This window comes from Tenebrio molitor, chromosome 5, assembly GCF_963966145.1.
Source record: "Tenebrio molitor chromosome 5, icTenMoli1.1, whole genome shotgun sequence".
In the NCBI taxonomy this organism is placed as follows: Eukaryota; Metazoa; Arthropoda; class Insecta; order Coleoptera; family Tenebrionidae; genus Tenebrio; species Tenebrio molitor.
In genome coordinates, this window is record NC_091050.1 from 9,294,405 (window position 1) to 9,303,954 (window position 9,550).

At 40.4% G+C, this 9,550-nt stretch overlaps 2 protein-coding genes across 2 annotated transcripts; both read left to right on the forward strand.

Annotated features, from left to right (window-relative positions):
- Positions 1 to 83: 83 nt before the first annotated feature.
- Positions 84 to 2,972, forward strand: LOC138131647 (neprilysin-2-like). Its single transcript, XM_069048778.1, has 10 exons — positions 84 to 229; positions 287 to 405; positions 455 to 644; positions 696 to 1,014; positions 1,061 to 1,231; positions 1,276 to 1,493; positions 1,543 to 1,698; positions 1,749 to 1,989; positions 2,039 to 2,210; positions 2,262 to 2,972. The coding sequence occupies exons 1-10, from the start codon at positions 207 to 209 to the stop codon at positions 2,849 to 2,851; spliced, it is 2,199 nt and encodes a 732-aa protein (XP_068904879.1). The 5' UTR covers positions 84 to 206; the 3' UTR covers positions 2,852 to 2,972.
- Positions 2,973 to 5,478: 2,506 nt separating this feature from the next.
- Positions 5,479 to 9,089, forward strand: LOC138131172 (neprilysin-2-like). The gene is made up of 11 exons (XM_069048009.1): positions 5,479 to 5,894; positions 6,002 to 6,120; positions 6,458 to 6,760; positions 6,823 to 7,031; positions 7,080 to 7,256; positions 7,304 to 7,521; positions 7,572 to 7,730; positions 7,777 to 8,017; positions 8,067 to 8,235; positions 8,287 to 8,537; positions 8,585 to 9,089. The coding sequence occupies exons 1-11, from the start codon at positions 5,884 to 5,886 to the stop codon at positions 8,921 to 8,923; spliced, it is 2,196 nt and encodes a 731-aa protein (XP_068904110.1). The 5' UTR covers positions 5,479 to 5,883; the 3' UTR covers positions 8,924 to 9,089.
- Positions 9,090 to 9,550: the final 461 nt, after the last annotated feature.

A 9,550-nucleotide genomic window follows, 5' to 3' on the forward strand; every position in this document is an offset into this window, starting at 1 on the left:
CGTTGATTCCACTTATTTTCCCAATTTATAAAATTACCCCTTCCCTGAACTGCACACTGCGGAGAACACAAAAATATTCAAAAGACATATATTTCATGATTGCTGGATTTTGTGAGTGGGGGAGATGAACCTTTTGAGGCGATTATAAAGACAATTTCATTGCTTGTCCACATTTTGGCGCAACAAATGTGTTTATCTGTGCAACGATGGACGATAAACGACCTAAAAGGTGAGTCCAGCAACTCAACGGTCCCGGATTACTTTAAATTGCGAATATTTCTGCCAGAAATTCTTGCTGGCAAAGACGAACCAAACTCGAGAAATGGTTGATCGTCCTGACAGGCTTCTCCAGCATCATCATGCTCTTCATGATATCAGATCTGTTCATAGAATATCCTTCTTTTAGTAAGTTTCGTTCCTACTCGCGAATCTGTGATGAGTAAAGATCCCTTAGGTGCGGGAAAACTCAACCAGGATGTGTGCTTGTCAGAGAAGTGCATTCGTTCAGCGTCTTCCATTTTACAGAATATTGACAAAACCGTCGACCCTTGCGACGATTTCTACAAGTTTACTTGTGGCAACTTTGTCAAAAATACTGTCATACCAGGGGATAAAGTGCAACAATCTTCATTTTCGTCGATTAGGTAGATTGTCTGAAACTGAATTTCGCCATCTTCTCATGTTCTTTCATTTAGCGACAAAGTAGATCTCCAACTGATGAAGATATATGAAGAACCGATTCAAGAGAGCGATCCCAGTTATCTCAGGCTTGTCAAGGCGATTTACAATTCGTGCATGAACACCACACAAATCGAGAAGGAGAGTCTCGGCTTTGTAAAGAAAGAGTTTAAGGATTTGGGAGGTTGGCCCGTCATAGAACCCTACTGGAACGAAAAGTTGTTCGACTGGAAGAATCTTCTGTACCGTCTTAGACGCATGAATTGGAGGCGCACCTACTTCTTCAGCATGTACATCGCCACAGATTTAAAAAATTCCACAAAGACCATCTTCACGGTGAGTAGGTGGCACAAGTTAGCAAAACTTGACCCAACTGGTGCAGATTTCGCAACCTTGCATGCCCTACGAGAGACTGAAGAAGGGCCTCAACGACACCGCTGTCCAAGCGTCTTTAGACTACATGATTCAACTAGCTGTGCTCTTCGGAGCCGACAAAAACACTGCAGCTTCGGATATGAAGGACGTCATCGAGTTCGAAATCAGCCTGGCTAAGGTAATTCGCAAAGGTGGTCTTCGTGCTCTCAGACTTGATTTCAGATGACGGTCCCTTACAAAGAGTTGAGGAATGCTACGTTGAAGTACAATCCAATAACGATTCGGCAGTTGCAGCAGAATTTTTCAAGTATTCCTTGGCTGAAGATGATCAATAATTACTTGTCACCGGCGGACATGCTCAATTTGGACGACGTGATCAACGTGGCAGTACCCAAGTTCTTCGAGAGGTTTAACAGTTTCCTACCAAAAGTGAAAAAGCGGTGCGACTTGAGAACTTGTCGCAGTACTTTTCTGAACAAATTTTTGCAGAACTCTAGCGAACTACATGTTTGTGAACCTCGTGAAAAACGCGGTGGACTATTTACCGGAAGAATTTCAAAAAACGGAGTTGAACTACGTCAAAATTGTCTACGGGAAGAACGAGTTGACGCCTCGTTGGAAGCATTGCACTTGGGAGGCAGAGAGGTGTTGCAGATTTGGCACTTCACCTAAACCTCTAACTTGTCTTGTTTTAGACTAAACGTCGCGGTGTCGTCGATTTACGTGCAGAAGTTCTTCGACAAGAGCATCAAGAACAAAGTGACAGAACTGACCCAAGACATCAAGTTTTCGTTTTTGGAAACGCTGAAGAAGATCGGATGGATGGATCGGAAGACGAAGAAGCACGCCTTGCACAAAGCTGAGAAGATGAAGTCTTTCATAGCTTACCCTGACGAGATTTTGGACGATGACGTAGTGGAGGAATACCATGAAGGGGTTAGAAATTGAAATAGCATGTAAAATGACGCTCACGCGTTTGCTTCAGCTGGAATTGGACCCGAGCGAGTACTACTTGAAGCTTACCTTCAACATGTCTTCGTTTTGGCACAACGGATATGTGAAGTCGCTCCGGGAGCCGGTTCTAAAGCCGGATTGGCGCGACCAAGCCTACACCTATTATGTGAACGCTTTCTACGTCCAGAGCGAGAACTCAATCCGCAAGTGAAAGCGTAATTCATTTTTTATCAGTAATGAATATTTCATTTTAGAATTACCGGCAGCGATATTGCAGGACCACTTCTTCGACCCGGAGAGGCCCCAATATATGAATTATGGAGGAATAGGCGAAGTAATAGGCCACGAAATAACTCACGGTTTCGACGACGGCGGCAGACAGTATGATAAAGACGGCAATCTGATTGACTGGTGGGAGCCGGAGACGAACAGAACCTTCGCGAGGAAGAGTCAATGCTTGGTCGAACAATACGGCAACTACACCGTCCCCGAGATCGAGATGAGCCTGAACGGCGTTAAAAATTTAGGGGAAAATATCGCCGATAACGGGGGGATTAAAATTGCATACAGGGGTTACTTGAGGTGGCTCGACAGGAACAAAGTGGAGAAGGCGCTTCCCGGACTTCCGTACACGCCGCGCCAGATGTTCTGGATTTCGGCGGCCACCAACGGGTGTACCAAGTACAAGAAGGAGTACCTCAAGCAAATGGTCATGTCGGGGTTTCATTCGCCCTATTATTTTAGAATCCTGGTGCCCTTCATGAATTCAGACTACTTCGCGAGGGACTTCAATTGTCCTCTGGGTTCGCCCATGAATCCTAAATATAAATGTCGAGTCTGGTGAAGGTGTTCAGGGTTCTGTCGATCGTAACATGTAGATACGGTTAGACCAAATTTGTTATTACCTATAGATGTAAAAATTGTGTTAAGATGTATTTGATTTTAATAAAGACATGTATAATGAGGATGTTTTTTATTGGCGCACTAATCCAATTTATGAGTGACACAATGTTCTAGAAAAAAAATGTTTTCTTGAATTATATTACGGCATAAAATTCTTTAGGTTATAGCGTAACAACAGCAATGAGCTTAATTATTTAATTTTTGAGGAGGTGTTTTATAACGGAAGTGATAAAAATTTCGAAACGCAAGCAGCATACGAAGCAATTGTATTATTTTAACAGCCTTAAATTTAGAATGCGATGGACAGGAATTAAATAATTGAGTTATTAATTATTGTTAAAACTTTAAAAAATACTCCTTTTACATTTTGGGACTAGATTCGTTTCGGTTTCCGCATTTTTTTGGATTTTGATCCAAATAAGAAATTTCAGACTCAACGTCACACATTAATTCACCAAAGTTGTTTGTTAAGTTAGAATTTTGCCTCTGAATGTAGCAAATATTTTTGGTGGAACAGTGTACTATTTTTGGGCAAAAAATACTTTTAATACAAAACTGCACCATTCCTTGTGTTATCTAATTTCTTTAAAAATTCTTTCATGGTCATTTTTACTTCCTTTGGCGTCACAAAATACTGTACTTTACCTTATTCTGTCGTTCTAAAAGCTAAACCATCTGCATATCCACTTGGTGTTACAGCTACTGTAACTACCTTGTCAGGTATTGATTCCCAAAGGGTGTTAATGGTGTGAAATTGATATTAAATAATGAATAACAAACTAACATGAAATATTTTGAATTCCATTTGGAAACTGCCGAAAAATGTCGACAACCTCCTTGTATTAAGACTGGATAATTTTTGGTCACGAAATCTCTGTAAAACTGTGAAGACCATTTTGGGTCTTTAGTATCCTTAATATCGATCAAGGGAACTTCAGGACGTACGTGCAACAGTTCTGTGAAGGTGTAAAAGACGGAAAATTACAAAATAAAACCAATTTTTAGGTTATGTTTGTGATAAAATAAGCGAGTGACATTTTGCAAACATAATTGTAGAAAAACGATAATAATCACTTAATTAATATTGAATTCATCGGGTACATCATCTTGAGTTTCTACTTTTAAAACACTTAGAGCCCCTTCGACCATTTCGTTGGCCAAAATTACATATTTGGTGGAGACAAGTTAGGTTATGTTTTGACTCTTCTTCGTCGAGAGTCGAGACAGAATGTCGGGCTTTGCAGTTTTTGCACCAGATCGATAACTTCTAAATAATAACAATTTTAACAGCCTTAAATTTAGAATGCGATGGACAGGAATTAAATAATTGAGTCATTAATTGTTAAAAAAGAATCCATTCACATTTTGGGGACTAGATTCGTTTCGGTTTTCGCATTTGTTTGGATTTGGATCTGAATAAAAAATTCTTCTAAGTTTGAGGTCAGGAGGGTGAAGCAGTCTCGTTGGTTCATTCACAAAAGTACAAATTAAGATTATTATAAACATATTGCTCCAGTTACACAGTTTCACCTGGGGCCAGAATCGGTGAAGAGTGTGGTCATTCTGATACATACTTTGAAAGCAGCATTATGCACAATATTCACGGAAATGCAACGCTTGAGAGCTGGAGGGAGCTCCGTCATAATGGAAGAGTCTCCATTTTCCATTTGGAATAGTAATTGGAATAAAGTGTTTTTTATCTCTTATCATATTTACCGTATTTCAAGGGTTTTCCTATGGTAAAATAAGTTTACATTGCCAACAGTAAAATTTGTGTGTACGGAAAATTTTTCATGTAATTTTTGTTTGTTTTACCGAAATTGTAATTATTGTAGTATATTAACTCTGTGTATTTGAACAAGAAAAAAAAACTTACGCTGTTAATTTTTAAGTAAATTAATCTTTTATAATTTTGCATAATTTACAGGTAGACTCATTCAGCTTCGCATCATTTCTACGTAATTATGTGACACTAATAATAAGTAATACCACATTTGGAATGATTTATTTAAAAACGAGTTTATTGCGTTTTAATCATGCAGTTACGGTTATGAAAATGGAATTGTAATGACTGTTACGTATATTTAGACCAATAAGAAGTGTCCCACTATGGACTTATACGCGTATACCATATGGCAAAAACATGTCAGCACCTCCCACATACCAAAATTCAATAAATATTAATGTGTCATTACTCGATTTATTAAAATTTATTTCTGAATGAATCTGCATAAAACACATTAACAATTATGTAATAATGAAACTGTTAGTGTTATCGTCAACGTTTATGCCATCGCTGTGGACACTGGACCTGCTAAAAATTCACGTTTTTAATTAAATTGTGAACAAGACGCAGTAAAGCACAAAAATGTGTACCTATTTCTATTCACCGCTTTAACCTTTGCGTAAATAATGTATGTTACTGTCAATTTGGTCACAGGCTCTTCCGGCAAATCTACCATTGTCATCGTGCCCAATTTTCGGTCACCTTTGTATAATGTCGGATTTAAAATCGTATCAGATTTTTATAATCAGGGTCATGCCGTAAATAATTCGATATAAAATTATTCCGCCGGGGTTAGCGTTCTGCTTTACGTCTTTCTCTCCATTCATGATCCCGCCAAGAAGACCAATTCACGTTCTTTCGCAACTAACAAACGTACAAATGTAGTATAAACCATTAATTATTTTTTATGCACAATAAATTACGTTAAAAAGCGCCGATCGATTTTGCAACGGCTATTAATAGATTCCAAACAGGTCAAATCATTATGATAAAAAATTCTCGGTGTCAATTCATCAAACGGGTTGTCTCTGACAATTTCTGTTTCGGATGTTATTATTTATCAATTAAGTGCGGAGGACAGAAGTGCGAGCGCGAACCCACCAGACAATAAGTATGTACGAAAAAGAGGAGTGCAGTGTCTTTTGAATCTCTGCGTTGTGTGCAAGTATCTTAATTCGTTTCCAATCATGCCGCTCAGGTGAGTGTTCCAGTTTTGCCCGTTCTTAAACGGTGGAAAGTGACCGAATTTCGAGCGAAGAAGAGCTTGCGGTCTGTGCTTGACACCCTAATAAATCACCGTTTCAGACAGGACTCTTGGTGGAAGCGCAAAACAAAACTGGAACGGAAACTAATAGTGATCGCTGCTGGATCGCTCCTCTTGGCGACCATTCTGACGTTTTGGTTGCTGTTTTGCAATGCCCATGGTAAGTACACACAACGTGTGGAAGCTGCCAAAAGATGTCAAAAATGTTCCGTCACTTTGATGTTCTTCAATTCCAAGACAATTAATGTTGTATTGTGTTGTTCTTACATCACTCGTTAGGAAAACATCTCTCATGTAATTACCGGCTGAGCACAAATAGTTTTTTACACTGTCTATTCACGTTGTCAATTTCGCTGCATCAAAATCAATCATCTTGACAGAAGTATTAATTTAACGCTGTCGTAAATACGTTTTTTATGAATTCCGGCAGTAAATGAATTTTGTTCAATTTTTTCTAAATGCACTGTTCACAACCATTACGCTGAGAAAATTTGCAGACTCGACGTTCCTCGGTTCAGACGACATTTGCCTAAGTCGCGAATGCGTCCAAACCGCAGGAGAAGTCTTTCGCAACATGGACGAGAGTGTGGATCCTTGCCACGACTTCTACGCGTTCGCGTGCGGCAACTACATCAAACACTCGCTAATATCAAACGACAAGACCTTCGCCAACACGTTTACCGTCATCACTGACATCCTCCAGGAGCAGCTGAAAATATCCCTGGAGGAGAAAATCGACAATAACGAGCCCAAGCCCTTTGTCATGGTAAAAAAGTATTACAGATCGTGCAAGAACAAGAGTAAGTGACGAGAGGATCGAGGCATCTAACGTCTCATAGTTTTATTACCGTTGAATCTTCAGCTCTGACCGAACGGTATGGTCTGGACATCGCCAAGAAGCTACTGCAGGAGATAGGAGGTTGGCCGATTCTCGAGGAGTTCTGGAACGAGTTCGGCTTCGACTGGACCAAAAACGTAGAAGCGTTGCGCAAGAAAGGCTTGTCTGTCAATAGTTTAGTAGATATTTCAGTTGGACTTGACTTTAAACACTCCGATAAGAGGATAATTCAGGTTTTATTTGTTCTGCCTGTGGTACCTCTTCTGAAGACCTCTTTGTAGATCGACCAACCGGTCTTAGGCTTGAGTAGGGAGTACTTAGTTAAGGGCGTTAATGATAGGATAGTTAAGGCCTATTACGAGTACATGGTAGATATAGCTGAGATGTTTGGTGCGGATAGAAGTGCCGCCAGTGAGCAGCTACTCGAGTCTCTCAAGTTCGAGATAAGACTAGCTAATGTAAAATTAACTGATAGTTAGTACCCGAGTAATGCGTCTGGTTTCAGTTTTCCCTCTCGCAAGAGGACAGACGCAACATAAGCAATTTGTACAATTTATTGACGATACAAGAACTGGAAACCAAATACCCTAAAATCCCGTGGCTTAAACTCATAAACATTATCATGCCTCAAAGTGTCCAAGTGAACCGGACGCAGCAGATTCTAGTCGGAGTTCCGTACTTTTTGGGGGCTTTTGAGAAACTGATTTCGGCGACACCAAAGCGGTACTGACAGTGTAAACCACGCGGGAAAAAATTCTACTGGGTTGTTGCAGGGTACAAGCAAATTACTTGATGTGGAGGGTTGTTAAAGACCTAGTTTCCTACTTGAACCAAGAAGTGAAAGACAGAGAGTTGATATTTAAGCATGCTATAAATGGAATCCAAGAGAGTCCACCCAGATGGAAGGAATGTATAGACGAGACGACAAGTTTGTAAGTCTTTGGATAACATTTAACTTCCATAACAGAGCTTTTGCAGACTTCCCATAGTAATAGGGGCCATGTACGTGCGGAAGTACTTCCATGTAGATGCCAAACAGAACGCGCTCGAAATGGTGAAGTACATCAAAGAGCAGTTCAAAGACATACTCCGGTCGATAGACTGGATGGACGAGCAAACCAGGAAGAGTGCTTTGGACAAAGCGAATACAATTGTGGACCACATAGCTTATCCAGATGAACTCCTCGACGACCGAAAACTAGGAGAGTTGTACGATAAGGCGAGTTTAAATTTGTTGGAAGACATGTTCTGTCATTTCTTCACTTCAGATAGAAGTTAACGAGTGCCAGTTTCTTTATTCTGCCTTGAACATTAGTAAATTTGCGATGGACTACTCCCTGGGGCGGCTTCGAGAACGTGTCAACAAGACAGACTGGAAAGAACACGGATTCCCCGCGCAAGTCAACGCTTACTACCACCCTCTAGAAAACAGCATCAGTACAACTCTTCTAGAATTGCATCCTTCCAGTTTTCACCTTCTGTTTGCAGCATTTCCCGCGGGAATCCTCCAAGGAGTTTTCTTCAACAAGGACCGGCCGAGGTACATGAACTTTGGGGCAGTGGGGTCGGTGATCGGTCACGAAATCACTCACGGATTTGACGACACTGGTCGCCAGTTCGACAAAGAAGGCAATCTTGTCAACTGGTGGAAGGAAGAGACCAAGACCAAGTTCTTGGAGAGGGCGCAGTGTATCATCAAACAGTACAACAACTACACGGTTCCGGAGGCGAAGTTGAAGGTGATTGGTTCGTAATTTTGGGTGTCGGAGTAACGTTTGAGTTGCAGTTGAACGGGGTGAGGACTCAAGGTGAGAACATAGCTGATAATGGCGGGGTCAAGCAGGCGTACTTAGCTTATATGAAGTGGCAGCGGAGCAACGCCCCCGAGCCCAAACTGCCAGGTCTCAAGTACAACCCCAGACAGTTGTTTTGGTTGTCTGCGGCGCAAATCTGGTGCTCGAAGCACAGACCGGAAGCGATTGCTCTGCAAGTTACCGTCGATGCGCACTCACCGGCTGAGTTCAGAGTGTTGGGGCCTTTCAGTAATTTGGAGTATTTTGCCAAAGACTACAATTGTCCGCTGGGGAGCAGGATGAATCCGGCGCACAAGTGTTCAGTATGGTGAAGAGCCGGTTCCGTTATTTTGACATATTTATTTTGTCTTATTAAATTTTCAATATCCACTTACAATTAAAGGCTTTTTATGTGTTAAATAAAATTATCATAGAGACTAGACGTCCAGGAGATGTAGTTTAAATATTTTTATAAATAAAATATTATCTAATATATAATATATCGTCTCCATTACGTTGATCGATACCGCCACTGAAAAAACTCTTATTTTTCGATGAATAAATTATTCGAATTTTCAGACTGAAGCGTATTAAAATTTAGGAGGTGCTAAGATGTTTGTTAGAAATATCTTCTTTGGGGGGACATAAAAAGAAATTCATTTTGTAAATAATGAATGAGGGTGAATTAAGGTATTGCGGGTCGTTACATATTAATAGAGAAGAAACGCAACACTTTTCAGTCACAATTATTATGAATTTGCTCAACACACTTAGGTAACAAATATTTGAATGTTCTCAATAAATCTTTTTTATCTGAAATGTATCGTGTCATCTTTGTCCTTGAGTCTAAACATGACGACTCTATTAGGGTCAATTCTGAGTAAGTAGCAGGTCTTGCAAGAGACCTTATCATTTATCAGAACGGACTGCAATAAGGCCATGGGTGTGTAATAGAAAAT

Bases quoted from the DNA above. Each gene is read 5' to 3' on its own strand.
- LOC138131172 (XM_069048009.1), top strand. The intron at 8,018-8,066 runs GCGAGTTTAAAT...TCTTCACTTCAG, and splicing joins TAGGAGAGTTGTACGATAAG to ATAGAAGTTAACGAGTGCCA. The intron at 8,538-8,584 runs GTGATTGGTTCG...TTTGAGTTGCAG, and splicing joins TTCCGGAGGCGAAGTTGAAG to TTGAACGGGGTGAGGACTCA.
- LOC138131647 (XM_069048778.1), top strand. From the start codon at position 207: ATGGACGATAAACGACCTAAAAG. The intron at 1,494-1,542 runs GTGCGACTTGAG...AAATTTTTGCAG, and splicing joins CTACCAAAAGTGAAAAAGCG to AACTCTAGCGAACTACATGT. The intron at 2,211-2,261 runs GCAAGTGAAAGC...ATTTCATTTTAG, and splicing joins CCAGAGCGAGAACTCAATCC to AATTACCGGCAGCGATATTG.